Raw genomic sequence first — 21,963 nt, 5'->3', positions numbered from 1 at the left:
CGGCGGCGGCGGCCGAAAAAGCAAAGCTCTTTCCGAGAAGCGCCAGTTATCGGGGGGAGGGTGACAGGGGGAAAGCGTGGGCCGCCAGCGGGCCTCACGTAAGCGGAGCGAGGAGGAGGCTGTAGCGGCAGCGGTAAACATTGGGCCAGCGAAATTGCGTTCGTCTGGCGACCTTGCGTCTGCGCGCCCGTCTGTGACGTCGGCGCCGGGTCACGTGGGCTATGACGTCGCCGGCGTTCAGAGGGCGTCACGCGCCGCCCTGGCAGCAGCGGGCAGCGGCTTGGCGGCTGCGCTGCTGCTGCTGCATTTGCGTGTCGAGTGTTAGCCCTGCTGGATGGCCTGCCGAGCGCCGAGCTCGGCTTAGCCTGGCCGCTCTGCTCTAGGCCCACCCGGATAATGCCCACAACGGCCGGCGCCGCCGGCCCCTCTGCGTTGCGGCTGACATGCTGGCGAGCTGTGAGTACTACACTACTTTTAACGGTTGGCCGCATTGGGGGCGTGCGTTTTGCACCGCGCCAGCCCATCTGGGTAAAGCGCCCAAAGGCTTGCGACTTGGCCACCCGCACAGGGACGAGTCGCGATCCTTTTGGCCTTGCTAGCGCTTCTGCAGCTGCGATCTGCACGCTCCCGCGGTCTCCCCAAGAGCTCCGTCGGCTCGAGCCCTCTTTCGAGCCCGATCGAAGCGCTCTGGGACGCCTGCACAGTCGGCCGATTGAGTCGGCGCCTTCGCGTGCTGCATTGGGCAGCAGCCTGGGGTTCGCAGGGTCGAGGCCTAGGCGCCTGAGCGCTCCGGGCAGCTCGCCGGCCCCCGTGCGCCGGCATCCGCTTCGCAAAAGCGGTCCCGCAGCCCAAATGGGGCCTCTCCCCGAGCGCCGGGTGCCGGCGACGATGCACGTTCGGGTAGGCCTTTTGTGTCTCACAGCGGTTCGCTCTTTTCTGGGAGGCTGTGCAGGCTGTGTACTGACTTACGAGGAGAGAAGGAAAAAAAAGGGGGAGGGGAAACAGGCTCCGCGTCTTTGCCCTTGCCTCTCGCGATCACATGTGCCTCATCTTCTTGAGTGTGAAGCTCTCCACGGCGACTATTGATGCCACCAAGTTTTTGAAGACCTCTAAAGTTAGCGGTCATCGTAGCTGCCTCTCGCCCTTCAACATATTTTCGGTTTTCGTGTAACCCCTAACGATGAATTACTTTTACCTTATGATTTCATTGAAATCATTGTAACCACATAAATGTGTGCAGAGACGTGTACAAAAGAGCAGTGTGCCTGCTCATGGGCGACTAACTTCTGCACCAGGTCCCGTTCACGAGCGTTCGGTAGAGTTGGCATGCGTGCGAGCCAAGTGAATTGTGCATCTTGCGTAAATATATTTAGTTATATGCAGGCATATTTCAAGCGCGCAAAGCTTACGTACATACGTCATATGTAACAATACGTCGGAGCCTCCCGAGCGTGAAAAAAAAACCTATATATCAAGTTGTACCACTGCATGTACATAAATGCACACCAGGCGCATGCCGTTTTATTATTCCACACAATCTGTAAAGCACCGATGTTTGACACTTTCGACCTCAGTCAAGCCGTTGTGCAGGAATTGGCTATTAATGTCTACAACCCGTGTTTCAACGGTCTGAGCTGCACGGCGCAGAATATCCTTGCGAAAAGGCGACATCCGGAATTTGTTTACGTGGGGCTAATAATAATTAGCGTTTTCACCTTTGCTGACGAGTATGAGAACTAATTCGACGAGAAGCACATAAAGAAAGACAGGGAGAACGATAGAGTATAGGCGGCGTTCGCTGTTGCCAACTGAAATTGCCCTGTTGCCTGCGTCGGGTCGCTGATGCCAGCGGCGGCCTTATTCGGGTGGCACAGTATATATACGAGGTACAACACACTGTCACACACTGTGTTCCGTCCCAACGTGCGCCTGAACGCGGGTCGGGTAGCCTACTTAATATTATTTTCTTTTCGTTTGCTTTGCCCTTCTTTCTTGCTGCCGCATCCGCCCGTGGAAACATTTTCTGCGCCTCTCTGGGCTGGCGTGTAGCCCCTCCCCTCCTTTTCCTGGACTCGTCCGGAGAAAACTGGATTCGGCTTCCTCCTTCGCAGCCCGAGTGAAAGCGCTGCTGCTGCGCCGCCGCCGCCGCCGCCGCTACGCCGACGAGTCGTCGCCGTCGTCTGCTGCTGTTGCTTCTTCGCGCGTAGCTTTTTCGAGCGCTCTGCCGCGGCTGCAGGCAGCAGGCTCGCTCAGCATCTCGGCGTCGTCTCTCCTCCGCCGCGAGACGTCGCATTTCCGTTTTTCTTTTATCTTTTTTTGCGTTTTTATTTTTTGCTTGCGCCTTTTCCTTTTGCGGCATGTGCCTAGATCGAGCGTGCGACGGGTCGGCCTTCACATTCCCTGTGTTCTCTCTCTCCTTCCCTCCTTGACGTTGTGTCATCGATTCCAGTTTTAGAGGAAGTTGCTAGCCGGCAGGCGGTCAACAAAATGTCCCCGCCGCCGTCTCGCTTCCGTAAACACTGCCGGTGACCACTGCGTGGCTTTTGCTCATATTCAAAATGACAGGTTTATCATTTTCTCCCTAAAAGAGGTGGCGTGTGTCTGTGATATGTTGGATCAATAAAGAACACTTGAGCCGGTTATGTATGTACTGAGTAGCATCTCGTTAAGGGAACAGGGTAGGCAAATTTTCCGAAAAAAATCGATTTTTTGTTTTTGTGCCATTTAAAACCTCTATTCTTTCCTTAACATGGCGCAGTGTTTCACTTGCGCGCACGCAAAATATTTACCTCAAAATCAAAATTTTTCGAAACCTAGGCAGCATCCAGCCACGCCCCCTTTGACACATTCTCGGAATCTTTGCCTCTCCTAAACTGAAAAAACACTTTTTTTTCACCGCCTATTTTTTGTCTCGTTTAACGGAATGGCTGTCACTCATCTGGCAACAATGAAAACCTAGCTAGCATATTTCACTTAGCCAAACGAATCCTAAGACGCAGCTGAATTACTTGCAACGCGCGGCGTTTTGCTCGTGCTTTGGCGTGTTTTCGCGGACAATCGAATTTATTTATACTTTGGTGCTGGTTATTTAGCGGTAATGCAATGACGAAGCCAAAGAAGTACTTTAAAAAAACGTCTCTTCCACGGAAACCGGCATAAGCCGACTTCCAATGACTTTAATTCTCCGTAACACAATCCAGGAGTAGGCGCCGCGGCCACCACGTGAGCGTCTGCATCGAAGCTTTCGCGCTCGGCGGAACGCTCGAAGCAGAACGCCGGTGTTTCAGCAGCTCTCAAAGCCTGAGCTTCTCCAGAAATGTCTCCATGGAAAAACTCAGAACGCGAATGAGGCGTTCAACAACGTTGTATGGGAGCGCGCTCCGAAGAATGTCTTTCTTGGCCTCAAGACGCTGAAAATAGTGACAATGGATGCTGTGCTAACTTTTAATGACCGCAGCATTGCTCGAGCCGACATTTTGAAGTCATTCGGAGTTTCTCCAGGACGGTTCACAGTCCAGTGGTTGCGCGAAGTTGACCGGCGGCGACTGTACTTTGCAGAGAGGGCTTCAACACTGGTAACTAAGGAGGCCCGGAAAACAAGGCAGCTAGCACAGAAAAGAAGTGTTGACGATGGATGGGACTACCAGGCTGGTGGCTATTGAAAAAATGCGCCAGAATTTGTTTCTATAGTCCTATATTGCAATAAAGCTCTTTCTTCCACTTCAAAGCCAATTATCTCAAAACACCAAATTTTGCTGCATTTGACCCTTTTTTTCAGAAACAACAAGCGCTAGGGCGAATATATTTTCCAGATATTGAGAAAACATTACAGAAAGTCTACTGAACCAGGATTATAAATATTCTTGTAGGGCATTTTTGTTTACAGGCTATTTACTGCAGATTTTGGCTCTAAAATTGGGTGGGTCCAGTAAAAAAATGAAAACAAAAAATTCAATCTTTAAAAAGAAACAATCCTGGTTCAGTAACACTACCTAACATTGCTGATTACAATGCCACCAAGATTAATGTTCTTACCCCAGCAGATCACGAGAAAAAGGGTCACGAACATAGCCTAAAATGCATGGCAAGAATAGGACCTACCCTGTCCCCTTAAATGAGCGTATGTACAGGTATCTGAGGAATGCTCGCTCATCAGTGGCATGCCATTTCTCCGTCCATCAAATGAATCAATTGGTTATAATGCTGTAAAATGTTGAGCGCGTTAGCCTTGCTGTATAAAACATGCACCTTTACTAAAACGCTTGGGGATTCCACGGCACCCCGTTACCAGCACTTTCCATTTATACGCATGTAGTTTAGGAATGAGTGTAAGACCAGTTAGCAAGTAACGATGATGTGTGCCGTTGGCTATCTAATGTTTCTCACTGCTATACTGCAATAACGGCAAGATGTAAAAGCTGGCAACTTATGTACACTAAATGTCGTCCAGTTAAAGTTAGATCAACTATAAGCGTGTGTGTTCCCACGCAATCTAGTATTTATTCAGTGTGCCTTGCATAGAATCTTAGAGCTGTACCTTTTCAACCGACCTCTGACCATGGTCTTCTAAGCGCACCATTGCACAGCTAGCTGGCCTTGCCCAGTGCTGGTATGTAGAATGTGCCAACTGTCAAACTGAAGACAGCCTGGCGTATCTGAATCGTGTAAGATTAGATATCAGTGTGCGTCGTACTGTGCATGGTCTTCGAATGCCACTTATGTATCCCAAAATGTAATCACATTTCGGCGAGCATCCCTATCCGTTGTTCTCCGTTATTTCGTATATTATTATTATTATTATTATTATTATTATTATTATTATTATTATTATTATTTTTAGTAGTAGTAGTAGTAGTAGTAAAAGAACGTTCACGTCTGCTGAGGTAGATTGCGGCTACTTCATTTCTGTTCTCCTAATTAGTTATAGGGATTGTTAGAAGACTTTTGCACCATGAAGTGACGCTAGCTACTCCTTGTCTCGGGGAGGGGGGGAGGGGAGAGGAAGAAAAGGAAGCACTGAATAGTACTAAAGAATGTTGTAGTTGCCGTTCACAACAAGAAATAGACGGTGGTCTGGTAACCATGGAGGGTTTACACAAACAAGTTATATTAAACAGTACTTTAAAGTGCTGCCATAATTCAGTCCGACACTCAGAGGGGCCGCCATCTCCACTGAGAGGAGTTTGAAGCTACGCTGCCAATAACTTTCCACTCCTGTTATCGCGGCAGTTTGACTGAGCCGTCCGTAATACCTGGCCAGTCCCATGCCTTCAACTTCAAGATGTGTATTAATAAATATGGAGGGCATCTAGAACGTGAAATGAGCGAATTGTAGAGACATACGAAGAGGACAGTTAGAACGACACCTCAATGTTCAGATCTGCTGTACTGCACAACCAGCACATGCGATCTTTGCTTGTCCTTTACCGTTTGTTTGGTCGGTTTTGCTAACGTAATTTTTTTAGGATTTGCCTTTCGCATCTTTTTCTCACGAATTTGTAACGTTGGCCTCGACCGCGTGGGGTCTCCGTGGAAGCTATACCGGAGGGATTTTGCTGCAAACCGTGGCATTTCAAGGTCACGTGCTCACAGTGCTTTGGTCTCGGCAGCGCGAAGCGGCAGTGGCGATCAGGTCTTCAGTGGATTGGTCGTTGTTCAGTGTACTCTGTTCGCGTGGTTGTGAACACACGAGCGCAGGACAGTACATATGATGTGTGCTGGTCTTATTATTTTCGTCTCACCGTTAGAATTTGGCCGAAATGCGGTGCCGGGCGGCCTTGCAGTGTGTGTATGTCTGCGCTGTTCTAGTTTTCTTGTTAGGTGCGCGTTAAATGTGTAAGTTGGAGAAATCGAGGCAGTCGAAATTAACTCGGAGCTCCCCACTATATACGGCATCTTCATAGGGTCCGTGTTGCCATGGTACGTTATACTCAATCAACTAGTCACGTCAGTTCTACCTCCGCAGTAGTGCGCAGCAAGTGGACAGACCTGGTTGTGACATGATTGTCACAGAATAGCGACAGAGCTGACACCATACCGCAAAAGTGTTTTATGTCGAAAGGTAATCGATCAACCCTGTCTGCCACTTTTGCCTCAGCATCCTGTTACTCGCGGTATGTAAATTGGTTCGCTGAGTTCGACTGCGGTCCCCCCCCCCCCCCCTCCTATGTGGGAAGTGCAAAATATACTTTCTTTCCCTGTTTTTTCTTTAAGATGGGAGGCCACACACACGCGCGCGCACGCACGCACGCACGCACGCGCGCGCACACGCACACGCGCGCGCACACGCACACGCACACACGCGCGCGCGCGCGTGCGCGGAGAGAGCGAGAGAGAGGCAGACAGAGACGAGACAGATACACACAAACACACAAAATGTTTAGCTATTAGCCTGCTAGCATCATTTACAAATTTGTAGATAGAAAATGGCTTTTGTAAAAAATCAAGTCAGAAACCACTGTTGAAATAGCTTTTTTTCCCCTAAATAGGCGTGTCTTATTTAACTTACCCAACTAGTTGAAGTAAATAAAAAAAATTTGGTTAAATTGTTTTTTTGGCTGGTAATCTGTCATAAAATCTGTTAAAAGTGCTAGTCGCGCCAGCAATGATAAGTAACTATTGCATTGCTGAATTGAATAAAACTTTGGCATTTATGTAGCTAAATGGGGGACCTATGCAATTAACTAGGACAAATGTAATGTGATAAATGTTAAGGAAGTAACGTTTGAAAAACTAAGCAATGTGAAGAAAATGGCCATTTGGACCAAGTTTATTTGCAAAATGAGCTGTAAACTCAAAAATATTGCATCAATTTCTTTTGTCCTAGTTCGTTGCACACATCTAAGTGAGGAAAGAGTGTGCAAAACTCCATTTTAATCTACTCATTCAGAAAAAGTTATCAAAAGCTTGCGTGGCATGAGGTGGAGTAAAATCTTGATTTGAGAAAAACGTCAACAAATGTTTCAAACCATGTGAAAAAATGTCAGAAACAACACATAGAGGCCATATAGCCCTTGTGGCCGATTGTATTGATTTCTAAACAATAACACATGCACAATTAAGTACAAGAATGCCCAGTAATATTGCACCAACATAAGGTGAGAAAAGTATTTTGGATAATATTAATATAGAAAGAATAGTACTCATTTTCGAAAACAATGCAATGTGGTGTCATTTTCGCAATACGAGAGTAGGGGTTGGAAAACTCGCTGTAATTCGCAAACTAATGAGGATCGGAAGATAATTTCTTTTGCAACATGTTCGGGAATTTGGGCATACGTAAAATGTTTGAAAATAAAAATCAGTCTTACGCAAGAAAATTTGCTTTTGAATGGTTGCCTCCCACCGTAAATGAAAAGGCGATTTATAGGGAGCGTGCTAACTCTATTCAGCGGCACCGTGCATTTTGATATTTCCGGGCACAAAAGCAGGGACGCGCTGTCCGTTGAAATTTCAGGATGACCCAAGACTCCTGAGTTTTCTTTTTTTTTTTTTTTTTTTTTTCGCAAGTGCAGTTTGCCGTTGGCCGGCTGCCTTCGCCAATAATATGTCGAACATCACGATTGACTCACATCTCATACGAATAGTTATAGTATAAGTACGTTTTTGTGAATGCGGGCCCAGGGTCGATAGTAAGAAAACTTTTCGTTCGTAGATGGCATTTGCCATTGGCCGGCCTACTTCGCTAATAATGTCTAGCATTAGGATTGGCTGGAACTCGCTGTTACGGATAGTCATAACCTAGGAGCCTTGTGCATACGGGCCTAGGGGGCCGAATGCACAAAACTTCTGTATGTGCTCTTTGCCATCGGCCGGTAGCCTTCGCTAATACTATGTCCAGCATTAAGATAGGCTGGAATTTTCTCTTACGAACAGTTTTACCGTAATAGGTTTTTATGAATACGGGCCCAGTAATTTAACCACGCATCAACGAGTATTTAACAGCATCATATTACAACTGAGCTTACCACACTGGGAGTTACTGGATATGGGAGTCACTCCGCTTACATCCGCTGCTGAGCGCAATGGTCGCGGCCTCGATTCCCTGCCGTGGCGATTGCGTTTCATTAGAAGCGGAATGCAAAAAAAAAAAAAAAGCGCGTGTTCAAGCACCACAGGTGGTCAGAATGAATGGGAAAGTACACTACCGGCGTCTGTTTGGGACATTAAACACAACTGATCAGTTACTGTTCTTGCCCTCCTTTTTCTGAAAAAGAAAGCGTACACTGTCCACTTAAGCCTATCGCGACAATACTTTGGCCTTTCTTGCGCTATTACTCTTGCCTTGCGAGTGGCGAAGCAGTACGCAGTGTCGCTGCTGAAGTGGTCGGGATTCTCTGAATGCGTGAGGATCCCTTAGCAAGAAGTTTAAGCTTAATGGAGAAGTCTCGGCTCTAGTTATAGAGCAGCAGGCTGTCTGTTTTCTGTGTGTGCAAACTCATCCAGGTACTTCCGTCAAAAGCACGCGCTGCTCGGAAAGCACGTCCGCAGACTTCTTCACGTTTCTCATTAGTGACTAAAACGCGGCTAGCAGAACTCCGTGCACTGGATCCAAACCTGGGCGTCCCGTTAGCGAATGGGGAATGAGCACCGGCTGTACGTGTATCACATAAACATGAGTGGAACGCCAAGTTCCCCATGGGTGTTCTCTCGTAGGCCAATTTTGGGCCGCTGCCGTCGCGGGGCGGACAATGGACGAGCCCATCTGCGGGTTACCGCCTCGAATTCCCTGAAACGACTCGTAGCCTTCGCTGTGCTGCACGAAATCTGCTGAGCGCCCGAAGTGACAGCGGCCGGGGATGTGCCGTTGTGACTAGTACTTGCAAATATGAAGCTGCAAGCGCGTTCGTCGCCCGATAACATTTCGGGGATGAGGGGGAGGGGTGCGTTGCCACGCACGGAACACGTAAGGGCTTCCACTCCCCTCTCCTCTGCGCCCCCTCTCAGCTTATTCTGCGCTCAGTTGAGGAGCTGCGCACTTTCGTGGCGAGTCTCTTGCCAGCACGTGTCGGCAGCTCGAGCGTCTGTTATCCAATTCCGCACTTAACTCGAGAGGCCTCCGTGTGACGACAGTAGTGGGCATCTGTTCGCTTGTTGCATTTTAAGCACCGAGCTCTCTTCAGTCTCGAACGCAGCACCGTTACCATCTACAAACGATATTCGGGCGACTATGCGGGCTGTGAATAGCCTTTCGGAGGGTGCATGTTTTAATGGCGCCTTGCACCCAATGTGTGTTGAGATTTGGGCTTGTTGTGCACATCTTTAGAATTTGTTTGAATACGCGCTGACGAAGGGCAAAAAAAAAAAAAAAAGGCACTACACCTAAAGACATGACATCAGTTAAGGCAGAATGTATTCGTTAGCCGTCAGTTCGCTTTCACCGCTACAGGACACTGGTACTTTTTGATCCGTCTTGACGAATGACTTGCATATTCAAGGTGGTTAATTTCTTCTTTATATGTTATTTATTTATTTATTTATTTATTTATTTATTTATTTATTTATTTATTATTGTGCGTAGAATGAGCGCTAACTGTTCTACAGCTACCGCGATAAGCCTTGTAATGCGGTACGCATTTGTGTGTTCTATCTGATGCACACGCGCCATTAAATACACCCTCCGTGTAAGCCGTTATTTGAATGCGCTCAAACCACTATAGCATCTTTCATGCAGTTAATTTACCTATAATATGCTAGTGCCTGATCTCGAGAAGCAGTCACAGCTAGGAGCGCTTGGGAGTGCGCATTAAATTCAGGCAACATACGTGAGACGCTACATCTGAGTTCCCGATGTTTCTTTTTCTTTTCTTTTTTTTTTTTTTTTTACAATGAACCTGTGATTTATTTGGCTACCTGTATTCTAGTATACTTCTTCACGCCATTTCTTCGTATTACTGTACGGCGGTGGCCACGTTCTGTAAAGAAAAGAGAGGGAGAGAGAGAGAGGAAACAAGCAGTTCTATTTTGTTGGGTGTACTGACCGGTGAAAGGAATTTAGGTATGGCCATTGTCGTCGTTATCAAGTGTCAATACGAACCTGCCGCATTGCGTCTTTCGCAGTAAAGTTCACGCTGCGGGCGACACCCGCCGAGCGGAAGCACTCTATTATACCCTTTGACAAACCGTGATAAATCTCGTTCACGAACGTATAGCGCTGGGATCGTGAACTTCACGTTGCCGCATTAAAGAAATTCGGGGATATATGCGCCCCTATTCACGCAAATATATTACTGTAGAATTGTTCCTATGATATTCCAGATAATCCTGATGCTGGACATATCATTAGCGGAGGCGGCTGGCCAGCGGCTAAGAAGACTTACTAACGGAACATTTTCTGGATACGGCACCTGCACAACTCGCCGACACACATCACGTACAGTGAACAGTTACTAGTATCGCTTCATTCGCTTCATTTCTTATACGACTCCGTCTCGGGCATTGTGGCTCGGCGCGGCCAGAGGCAAGGACTGTGCTGTACTTGAAGGGCCAGGGCCGATATTAATAATAAAAAAAAAGGTTCTTACGCTAGAAACATCCTTCAAAGATGTCCGTCATTTGTAATGCTGGACGTGTTATTAGCTAAGGTTGCTGGCAAATGGGAATGACAAATACGAAGAAAAAGTTCGGAGAAATTCGGCCCGTGAGCCCGTATTCACAAAAACGTCTTAAACTAGAATTGTTCGTAAGAGAAAACATGAACCAATTCTGATGCTGGACCTATCGTTAGCGAAGCCGACTGGCCACTGGCAGAGAGCACTTACCAACGAAAAGCTTTGTGAATTAGAGAGATTCTAAAGGAAGGAGGTGAAAGTGGGATAAAGTGCAGCGCAGTAAGTGTCTCTCATTAGAGGACACCTCAACTGCGCTGCACAAGGGAGGAGGGAATGAAAGGGGTAGAGATAGTGGGAGGAAGTCAACAGCATCAAAACGCCACGGACGTACAAAGTGACATGGTTACAGGCGATCGACAAGGCCGACGGCCTGAATTCGGCCCTTGGTGAGCTTGGGCGGTGTTACGTTAGGTGTTAGGGGGGTGGAGGGGGAGATTGGGTGAAGAAATAACTTCTCTCCCAGTAGATGAGTTGTCTGTGGAACAGTTGACTTCCGCGGATATTTTTTGTTAAGAGGCGTGGTATAATTCTCCATTTTTGTTGGGAGTGCAGGATAGTAGTATGGGATATCATATTTTGTACTTCACATGTTATCAAAGTAGACGAAATATTTCAGATCTGGATGGTCACAAATTCACTGTTAGAGAGTTCAAATCGACCCCACGGGAGGTGAACTGCGCACTTTCGGAACGCAGACGAACAAATGGTCAACACTTGGTCAACAGTGGTGGTGTAACTAACGCGTGGATAGTCAGACCAATTATTAGTCTGCTGCCCAAACGGAGATGAGTTGGAGGTGCTTGGAGGTGAGTTGGAAGTGCAGACACAATGCGCCCTAAAGGCCCTCGCCTTCACCGTGTACCACAATGCATCAGCTCAATGTCCCCAAGCGCAAAAAGCACCGACCACCATGCGTCCAGATTATCCTGATATTGCTTGGCACTGTACGCCGTGAAGCTTCCGAAGTGTGTACAATCGGCACGCCCCGAAAGCTCCACTCATGCATTGCTGCGGTGAACGCGCCAGAGATTGCCGAGGAGGAAGGACAGTGTGTGTAGACTCCTCGGTGATGGGTGAGGGGCGATGGATGGGCAGGTTGCGGGTCGGCAGGCGCCTCATTAGAGCCCGCCCCTGCATGAGAGGGGGAAGGCATTCGCGGCATATACAGGAGGCGGACAGCATCGACGAAGACAGTTGGTCGCTATGAAATTTCCATGTTGTGGTCACTATTGTGTCGTCTGTGGTCATCTAGTTAAGAAACGGGATGTAAAGGCAAAGTTGCCGGTTGTAGAGGTATATTGCCAATCGCGCCCAGACCGAACCTGAAGTCTGCCACTCGGGTCGGCGAAGGTCGTCTGCCGCTCAACAGCCATTTTGTTCTTCCCTGTAATGCTTGTTCATCAATTAAAGTTAAAAGCGGTCGGCTTATGGAGTCTGGTATTCGCTTCTCTAAGACGTCTCAGTCCTGTCAGCATTGCCAATTTCTCATTGCTCGTTCACCTTGGGGAGAGCGAGACCGAGCATCAGGGCGTGCTTATACGTAATAATTGGCCGCAAAGGGCAATCTATAAGTTGATTCCGTTCTGTCATCTGCTTGCGACTTCACAATTTACGGTGCCAAACCTGACATCATGTCAAGTAAATCAAACAGCTGGTCTGAAGCGTCACCTTCATATATCTTGCTTTACGAGTCCGTCGATTCGGCTTGTGCAGCCACAGTACGTCATCGGCAAATGACAGCATTCACGCTTCCAGTGAAAGTAATAGTAAAGAGGAACAGGTGAATTCTATTTATTCGATAGAAAGCGTGATGAAACCCTAACAAGAGTTATCTATTTATGCAGCACGTTTTTACCATGTGAAAAGCTACGGGGGTGTTTTCTTGCCGTTTGCGCCCACTTTTCGTGCACCCGCGGTGTGAACTATGGTTTTGACGGTGCACTTCTTTTGATGCAAATATACGGAGACACAGCAAAGCTATTGAAGAATGCTGCAACAGATTTGCCGATCTCTCGGCTCAGGTGCGCTTTCCCACGTGGTATTGTCAAAGGCTCATGGTGTTCTGCGCGCCAGCCCAAACGGCCATAGACTAGGCAAGATATCTACGAGTAGCTCGCCATTTGAATCCCGGTAAATGCAACCATTATCTCAACTTACCATCCTGCCGCTTTTATCCAAAAACATCAGATTCTATTTTCTGCAAAGTGCGATGCATGTCCAAATTGCTAAAAGAAATGCCACTTTGAATATACTGCACACAACCTAACATGAAAAATATTACACAAGCTGGATGAAATTATGTGTGGCATGAATATTTATGCTCTCAAAGTGACACGAATGCCAGTTTCACATGATTCACCACAATGCGGCTCATTGCGTCAGATAAATTTTGCCTGTTTTTTCCCCGCTTTTCATAGCCGAAAAACATTTAAAAAATAATTTTTGTTTGTTTGTTTGTTTTATTCAGCCGTGGTACCTCTAGTTCAACTCACGGAATGTTCATTCATGGCTCTATTTTCTTCTATTTCGCTGATAGAATGGTGTTTACTAATAGGGAAGAGGTATTTCAATGTTTATTTTTCTGTATTTAGCGGATAAACTTCAAGGCCAGCGCGTCAGTGTGGCATCATTGATTTTAAAGTATTTTTGCTTGTATGGGCCGTTTCTTTGCAGAAAGAACGTTAAGCAGACTTGCTAGCTTTAGTCTTAAGTAGGTCTTACAGAATCCAATGTAACCTTTGTTTATCGATGGACTATTCACTCGACTGAGCAGACGTTAATGTACATGACGTCACGGAAAGCCAATGCGGGAACTTCAACGTCGCCACCTGTCTTTCATTTTGCTTATTACTCACAGGCGCCACAACGTCGCAACAAAATTATACTACCAGCAACATCGGGATGCCGCAAGTATTGCCAACAGCTTGCTAGTAACTTGCAGTAGCAGGTGTCACATTGCTTTGCGATACCACAAAAAAAAAAAAAATCAGATCATTAAAACCTAACAAGCACACGTAGACAAAAACGCATTTGCAAGGATTGAAAAGAAAGAACAATCCTAATTGAAAAGAACTAGAATATAAAGAAGTACTAAAGAAAAGAACTAAAAAGAAAACAAATAAAAATAATTGGACTAATGCCTCTATTTTGTGTATAATTCACACTAGGTTATTGTCTCTTAGGAATGCTAGTTAAACAACCTTCAAAGCCACTTGTAGTGCTGACGGTATTCTACGATCAAAGAAGTTTCCCTGTATTAAAGGGGCAGTCATGAAGTCTGCTCATTGCTGTTTTCGAAACACCTTAAGAAAAAAATGAAATTCGGGAGTTTTATGTGTCAAAACCACGGTATAATTATGAGGCATGCTTTAGCAGGGGACCCTGAATCATTTCGACCAGGTTCCTTAACGTCCACGTTAAGCCAAGTGCACGAGCGTTTTCGCATTTCGCCCCCATCGAAATGCAGCCGCGATCGAACCCGTGAGCTCGAGGAGGTCAGCAGCGTACGTCAGTGGTTCTTAAAGGGAAGAGTACAGCGCTGTACTGAAATGTGCGAGGGATCAATAGTAAGAGGGAAGTGGGGGAGATAGGGAAAAAAAAAGCGCCATAGCTGCTAAGCCACCGCGGCGGGTCTCAGAGCACAGAAAGGAGGAACACTATCATTGGGTGAAGCGAGCGCTGACGTCGCTGCCGGAGCTCCCGAAATGCGCTGAAATGGCCCCACGACGCCACCGCGGAGACCTCCCACTGAGTCTCTCCGGCGAGAAGGTCTTTGTCTTGTAAATGTTCTTCGTGCTTCCCTCTCCACGCCAGTTCTGTGTCTACGTTCACTCGGCGAGACACCGACTCCAAACCCGGAGGAAACGGCGGAGAAGCTAGGTCCACATGCTACACCTGAACGTGTCTAAAGCGATAGTGTTATCAGGACAATCAGGGTTGTACTGTCTGCTGGATCGGCTTGCTTTAAAAATCACAATAAACCTTATGCGAGGACACATGTAATGCACTGTGGTGTAAGGGTCGACCCACCTAGTCACCACCTTTGATTACACACTCTCCGGGATCGACCATGTTTACTGTTGGACTATCTCTGTGATCGGTGCGGTTTTTACCTCATCTCCGATATTGGCCTAGTTCGTACCATTTTGCTATTACTCTCCGGGTTCCACTCGCTTTACTCGACAAGAAACCGACCGACGGAAAGACGGAAACCGGGGGGGTGTAGGCAGAGAAGGCAAGAGAAAGCAAGCCATTTAGCGCATGAGATTGGCTGAAAGTATCAGAAGCGCGTTTCTCGTCTAGGGACACTGCTATTGTTATTTATAGCCTTGGACCGCCCGTGTTATAGTTTACAGGTTGCAAGCGTTTATTAGTGCATGTGACAGGGTCAAAACCTGAGTAAACGTATGTTGAATGACACGATCAATCGACTTACAGCAACAACTACAACAACAATCGGCCTAAAGAAAAAGAACATATTGACAGCTCTGTCTGTGTCATTGAAGTACGGGTATGATCGTATGGGGCAACAAATAACAGCCCCCTCCTTTCCCGTTTTCGCCTGAATTTTCGCAATTTTCTACTTCAGAATGTTCTTGAGGCGTATAGTACGACTTGAATAAGAATTAACGCGGCAACTTTCCGTCAGGTGATGCTCAGTTGCGGTTTGAATAATTCTGAGGGGGGCTGTTTATTCTGCGCACGCCTGTGCATGTTTGCCTACAGTCGTTGCTGATAGTGTGGTGCTGACAGGTAACCGTAGGTAAACATATACACGTTCCTGCGAGCTGCATGTCGTGCAAACTGCCAGCGCTTGTCGCTCGCCTACCCCTCCTTTTGTTGAGCCCGAGGTCGCGGTTGTTTAACGGCGGCTGCGCTTGTCCATTGGGCCCAAACGCAAAAGCTCCAGCGTGTACTGACGTTATAGGCGCTCTTGTAAAGCATACGACGTTGTCGAGGGAGCCCCTCGGGCAAACATTTAGTCCCGCATCTTATGCCATGTTGCCTTGATAGAGGGACAGACAAACAGAGAGAGAGTTATTAGGATACTTTTTCAAACATTGTCGTCCACATCTGCCCTATCGTAAAGTCATTGATACTGAAGGTCGAGTATGTTGTACGCGTACGTCTATTATGTAGAAACATTATAAAAGGTACCGCGAGTACACGAATTGATCTTGTTAGTAATGTTTGTACCGTGCCCTAAACGACATCAGCATTTTTTTCAATGAAGCAGCTCTTAAGGAAGCAGCTGTCCGTGCGTACACATTCATGGCCCCCCTGAATATAACTTGGGCCCTTAGTGCTTCGTGTTGGCGTTTTATCAAAGCCCTATTGTTCTGAATGGAGTACATATGTTATCTTTATCAGCAGGTTGCGTTGGAAAGGAAATTATCAGCGGCAATAATTAATCCCGTCGGGCTTACGCAGACGTCTAGTGAATTAAGGAAAAATATTTAAAAAAAGGAGGAAAGGGGGAGGAGGGTGTAGCAGCGCGATTATTTCTGGCACGCGTGAATGGGGCATGCAATGTCGTTCAAGTTCCAAGTTCTGCACAGAGCTTCTGAAGAGCGTTAGACACGGTACGAGTAGTGTAGTCGAGCCGCTTTATTCACTTACGGGAATATAAATATGAAAGCTAAAGCCGACATCCATTCACTTGAATGCGAAGGCAGCTTCAGCTGACTGTGGCTATGTGCCGCATTGAGGCCTATGTATTCCAACGGGTTTCTTTCGTGAATCTCCCTCCGGCTTACTAATTGCCGCACAACTAATCTGGACAATGAAGACATTGTGTTGACGCCTGTCAGTGGCGCCAGCTGCTAATTTCTACACGAGATAAGGAAAGGCAAATATCGGCGTCGCCCGGCAAATAACTTACCCGGTAAGTCATTCATAGACGCAGGTAGAAACAGTAATTCAGTTAGCAACACGCTATTCCATGTAAACATTACCACCCGCCGTGCCATATTGCACCCACGCGCACCCACCGTGCCAGTCTTGAGAAACCAGATGCGGAGCCTGCGAGCAAAACGCCACGACATGATTCACTCACACCAGCATGCGAGGTATTGTTCCCGCCGCCTAATGTCTGAGCGCAGTGTGCGTGCTACCATTGAGCGTGTCAGCAGGGAGCGGTTAGCTCCTCTTCAAGAGCAGCTGTGTCGTGGCTCCTTCTCGGCTCTTTGTTCGACGATATCGGATTCCAAGAGCTAATGATAATGATGCGCTTCGCAAGCGACGCACTATCGGAGAGAACAGTTGCGTAGTCTTGCGCTGCATGAGCCGCCGCAGAGACAAAAATCGCATCATCCCGCCCGCTCTATTTGCAGCCGGCGACGCGGTCTGTTGTGTCGGTTTCGCTGGAGGGCGCTCCGTCGCTAGCGCTGAGATGGCTCTGTGACGTAACGCGCTTTGTCTGTCTAGGCCAATCTTGCCCGTCTCGAGACGTCTGCGGCCGGTCTTGCATAAGAATTATTTCACGCTGCGGCGCGTCAGCTCGCTTTCTCAACGTTCAACAGTATGCTCATCTTGAGGTTCGCCTTGTCTTCTGAGAACGTGCTACTGTTGAGGCCTTGCACCGTTGTGTGTCTTGTTATTTATTTATTATGATTTTTTTTATATGTAGAAGCATGGAAAGTTGAACGTGTTCTGCGCTGCTGCTAACTCTTCACTTTAATCTGCTTCTTTAATGGGACCTTGAAGCCGTCTGCGCATAATGCAGTGATATCGCCTGGTCGCTTTTAGCGTGTCTGCCTAGGCTGGCTATTCCGTGAAGTTCGCCCCGCTAGTAGTACTACTTACTTTTACTGAGCAGCGTAGGAAGGATCCAACTTGACTCTCACTTCTTAGAAGTTCGCCGGCGTCACGGAGGCAAGATTGCCCCATTCCTTGACAAAGTGAACCTGGCTCTACAGGGTCTACCGGGTGTTTCAGCGAACACTTTCAAAATTTTTTAAAGGCTGCTTGTGCCAGATAGCTCAATTCTAGTTTATGAGCCGGTCTACTCGAAGCGGCGGACACTACTTACACAAAAAATTGAAATGCAAAATCGACTTATTAACAAGAATTCACTAATTAACGTTTAGCTAATCATCTTATGACCCATATTGCAATTTACAAATTCTAGCAGTGGACTTCGCAAGGCGGATCCACTTGGAACGAATTCTCAGGACGACACCAATTTCGAGATATAAACTCCCGAACTTTGCGGAGAAATGCATTGGCGTTCCAGTTACTCGTGTGCTCCAGTGCATGAAACGACGTTTTGTTCACAAATTAACTGGAACTCCAATGCATTTCTCCGCAAAGTTCGGGAATTTATATCCCGAAACTGGTGGCATCATTAAAATTCATTCGAAGTGGATCCGCCTTGCGAACTGCACGGCTAGAATTTGTAAATTGCAATATGGGCCATAATGTTATTAGTTAAAAAACTTAATTAGTGAACTTTTATTAATTAGTCGATTTTGCATCTCAATTTTTTGTGCAAGTATTGTCCGCCGCTTCGAGCACACCAGCTCATGAACTAGAATTGTTATATCTGCGACAGGCAACTCTTAAACATTTTTGAAAGTGTTTGCTGAAACATCCTGTATATCACCATTGTGTTGGATGCGTATATAAGTACTATGTTCTTGATGGAGATCCAAGTACGTTCCTTTATTTATTTTTCGCAAAACGATGCGCAGGTGGAATTAAACACGGGACATTTTTTGTCCGCCTCTCCTCCCCCTCCTTTCATTCATTCATTCATTTATTTATTTATTTATTCATTTATTTATTATACATTTTTTCTAGCTTGATTGTCATGAAACTTCTCGTGGCGAATAAAATGCCCAGGGTAGAGACAATAAGAGACTTCAGAAAGCCTTTCCTGCTCGCACATTTTATGGCGCCTAATCTCCTGAAAAATGCTCAGTGGCCATTATTTTATTGTCACCCAAGAGAATAGGTTAGCTAAATCGACGCTTTAGCAGCTGCTGCAGGAGACCGCTGTTCAAAAAGAAGTTGTCGAAAAGGTAGTTTAATCGCGTGTAATTAACCTCGTCACTTACCTGTACTGACTTGCCCACTCTTTTTATATATATCATATATATGGAAATGAGCAAAGCGCACATGAGTATTCGCTATACGGGAAGTTTCTGGCCGACTGCGTTGTATAGCTGGGCGCCGTATTGATTTATACGCAAATATTAAGGATATGATCGACCCTGCGAGGTGCAATCCACGTACTTATATATTGCCCCTCTATTTACGTGATTCTTAAAGAAAGTAGTTAGACAATACGTCTTAACGATGTTCATCTGCACTCCTGAAACATTCAATAATATATCTCCTAGCATAGTTTTGACTGCTGGTAAGGGACGAGATCTAATTTCGACAATGATGGGCGATTTATTTGCTGACGATCGCGTTATGCGCGTTCGCGACGGACGCAAGTCTACGACTAGTAATATGGCATAGTTTTCTCGCGTTGCAAATAGCGTAATAATTTTGCGTATATATTCTCCGATCTGCTGTCTCCCAGTATGCCCTATCAGCTGGACTGCGATGAGCGTCGGTTCCATATTGCAAACAGATTCCTTTTCACCGTGACGTAAGCGCTGCAGCCTTTACCCGTGCAGCGCTGACTTTTCCTGCGCGCCGTGCCCTGCGAGACCCGGGCTTCATCACAGGATATCGCAGGCTTTTCCTGGGAGCCACCACTGCAGACGCAGTAGTTAGCTCGATTTCATATGTTCGGTCAGACGCATCGTCGCTTTGATCTGTCATGCGGCCACGTCCGCGAAGGTTTCTTCGCGGCTGGAAATCTGCAGGCTTCATTGCATCTCAATCCTTTGATGGATTCGAGGTAGATTGCTTAAGTTAACTGGCCGACTTGTTATGGTTGTCCTGCCATTTTCGTGATTTATGGAACAGTTTTATGTGTAAGAGAACTGAATGCGCTATTTAAGCCAGGACTCTTCAAAAATTTTCGTAATTATCCGCTTCGAAACGCGTTCATTCCATTGAACCCACTTATCACAATCGACCAGCTTGCTTATATGTAACCGAAACCTTGAAGCCTACACTGAAGATCTCGAGTTTTCTGCCGCAAACCTGCGGCTAAGAAACGTTTATTTCTTGATGCCTGCCATTGGCTGGCGAGGATCGAGATAAAATTTTATCAGCAACCACACTTTGTGATGTGACAATCCGACATCGCTATACAGTTATTAGGCCCCGGTTCCCACACTTGCAGCGGTGCCTGTGCAAGTATCGCGGACCGGTGGGCCAAGTTAGGCTTAAGGAACCTAATTTAAGAAAAGAACGATTGTGGTACAGCAATATGCGCTTTTTTATTTCATTTTTTTTTTGTGAAGCGTCAATAAGAAACAAATAGTTTGTGTGAGAATTCACGGCGTCGTGCCGGGTATTGCTATGGCAAACTTGCATGTGTATACCGTACATTGAACTGATTACTAGCATTCACTGTATGGCATTACGTCGTCACCTAATTTTTCCATCTTCCTTTCTCTATGTCCCCCTAACCCCTCTACCCCAGTTGTATGTAGTACGCTAGAGAGAAGCTTTTCCGGTCGACCTTTCCGCCTTTGTCGTTAAACTTTCTTTCTCTCTCTTGCATGTGGACCATAAGCAAAATACGCAGGCGTCCGCACTTCCCATGTTGCTGGCCATACTTATGGTGCATTCTAATATAGGAGTCATCTTTTCTCTGTCAATGTGTCCACACCGTGAAAACTTTTTTCTCTTATTACATGGCAATCAACATGCATTGGTTACAACGGCGGTAACCTGCCCAGCTCTAAAATTACTGTTCGTCGTGGCTTCGTTAGCCTTTCGTATACAGACCACTAAAATGCATTCAAAGATTATCTTACGATGTGGCATATAGATCATGAATCAGCCAGATTGATCGAAGTTCACCGTTGAAGCCTAGAATAGAATTCTCAAGAGAGCGGGCGAAGCGCAAATAACCAAAGAAAGGAACGACAGCAGACAGGTTGTGACTGCCATTACGGCATTCGTGTTTTGTGTTCGTACTTGTGAGTGTCTCGCGTTGTTTCTCCTTTCAAACTTTTCTTTTTAAACATGAAGTGTGGTCGGTCGCTATTGGTAGGCACGAATTACGCATTTGGACGCAGCAACGACAAGCGGCGCTACTAATCACGTTCAGTGCTGTAGGGGACGCCGATTACTGGTCTCCATTTATGAATCGCAAGTGTAAACGAAGGTGGGGGCCACATTTAGGGTTACAGACGCCTTTTTCGCGTCCTTTTCGTCACTTTGTAGTTCGCGTCGTACAATGGGCGTCATGTCGGGACGAATGGGGGGGGGGGGGGGGGGGGGGGAGGAGAAGCTCTTGCATTCCGCAATTTTCTATTTGCAGCTGGTAATTAGTAAGTGGTTATACCGTCATCCAACAATTACTCCAGGATGAATACAAGTTCAGGGGTGGGGAGTGAATATTGTCATAAGGACACACGATTTACTTACCACTATATATACTATATCAACACGTCGAAGAAGGCGATGCAAAATGAGTGGTTAATCCATTTCTTGTGGTCTTTTCTGAGAGGGTGCTGAATACAGATTATTATTATAAGGGGCGCTTTCCTTGTCTGTTCTGAGGCCGTGTAGTTTTAACGAGACGCAGTGTCTGAAAACTTGGTTCATTGTCTGTACTTACGACTGCGCCAACGTCGTCTACACGAGTTTCGTTTAGCTGGCTACGCTGGAACAATCATAGCAAGGCAACCACGTTTTAAGGTGGACGGGTTGAACTGTAACAAAGTACGCTATTTAAGGCCACCAGGCTGTGCACAAAGAGCCCACTGCTTGCACAGAACAAATTACAGGGTTCGCGCAGTCATCCATAATCATGGACATCCTCGGCTGCACTAGTGCATAGACAGTTTTTTTTTTTTTTTTTCTTTTCGGCCGCTCTGTTTTGTCGGACGGTTTTCTTGAGGTCTGCCTGCAGTGCCGTGCGGAAGGGCAGGGTGGAGCCAAGAATCGATGACTGCAGGGTGTGCCTGGATTCCAATCGGAGTCTCGCCTTACTGTCGTGTAGCCAGTCTGCATGCACCTCTGTCTGCAATCCACCTATGCCGCGACTTTCCGGCATGGATTCTCTCTCATTTCACCTCCGCTCACGCGACATTTTTTTTTCTGGATTTCCCACACGCGAATGCGCCAGTGTTCGTGCCCATTTTCGCTTGCGTGTATTGACGCCTGCCAACGACACACTGCGGTGTCACATGTGCTTGCCGCTGCATTGTTTGCCACTTGCAGATGCCTTCGCGAAGACGCTCGCGTCATTTTTCGCCCGCAATATGATCCCCAGTTT

The 21,963-nt window shown here is 46.8% G+C and overlaps 1 protein-coding gene across 2 annotated transcripts in view; it reads left to right on the top strand.

Annotated features, from left to right (window-relative positions):
- Positions 1–233: 233 nt before the first annotated feature.
- The window catches only part of LOC126545967 (uncharacterized), an 85,394-nt gene continuing 63,664 nt past the window's right edge, over positions 234–21,963 (top strand). The window contains exon 1 of one of the 2 annotated variants that reach the window (XM_050194016.3): positions 234–456. In XM_050194016.3, the coding sequence (XP_050049973.1) occupies positions 444–456 (13 nt within the window). In that variant the 5' untranslated portion in view covers positions 234–443. Of the gene's footprint in view, positions 457–8,566; positions 10,373–21,963 lie in introns of those variants that run through there. The other variant, XM_055061617.2, reaches the window with a different exon arrangement.

Source organism: Dermacentor andersoni, chromosome 1 (genome assembly GCF_023375885.2).
Source record: "Dermacentor andersoni chromosome 1, qqDerAnde1_hic_scaffold, whole genome shotgun sequence".
NCBI lineage: Eukaryota > Metazoa > Arthropoda > Arachnida > Ixodida > Ixodidae > Dermacentor > Dermacentor andersoni.
Note: the sequence above shows the minus strand (reverse complement) of the source record. Positions and strands in the feature narration are given on the sequence as shown.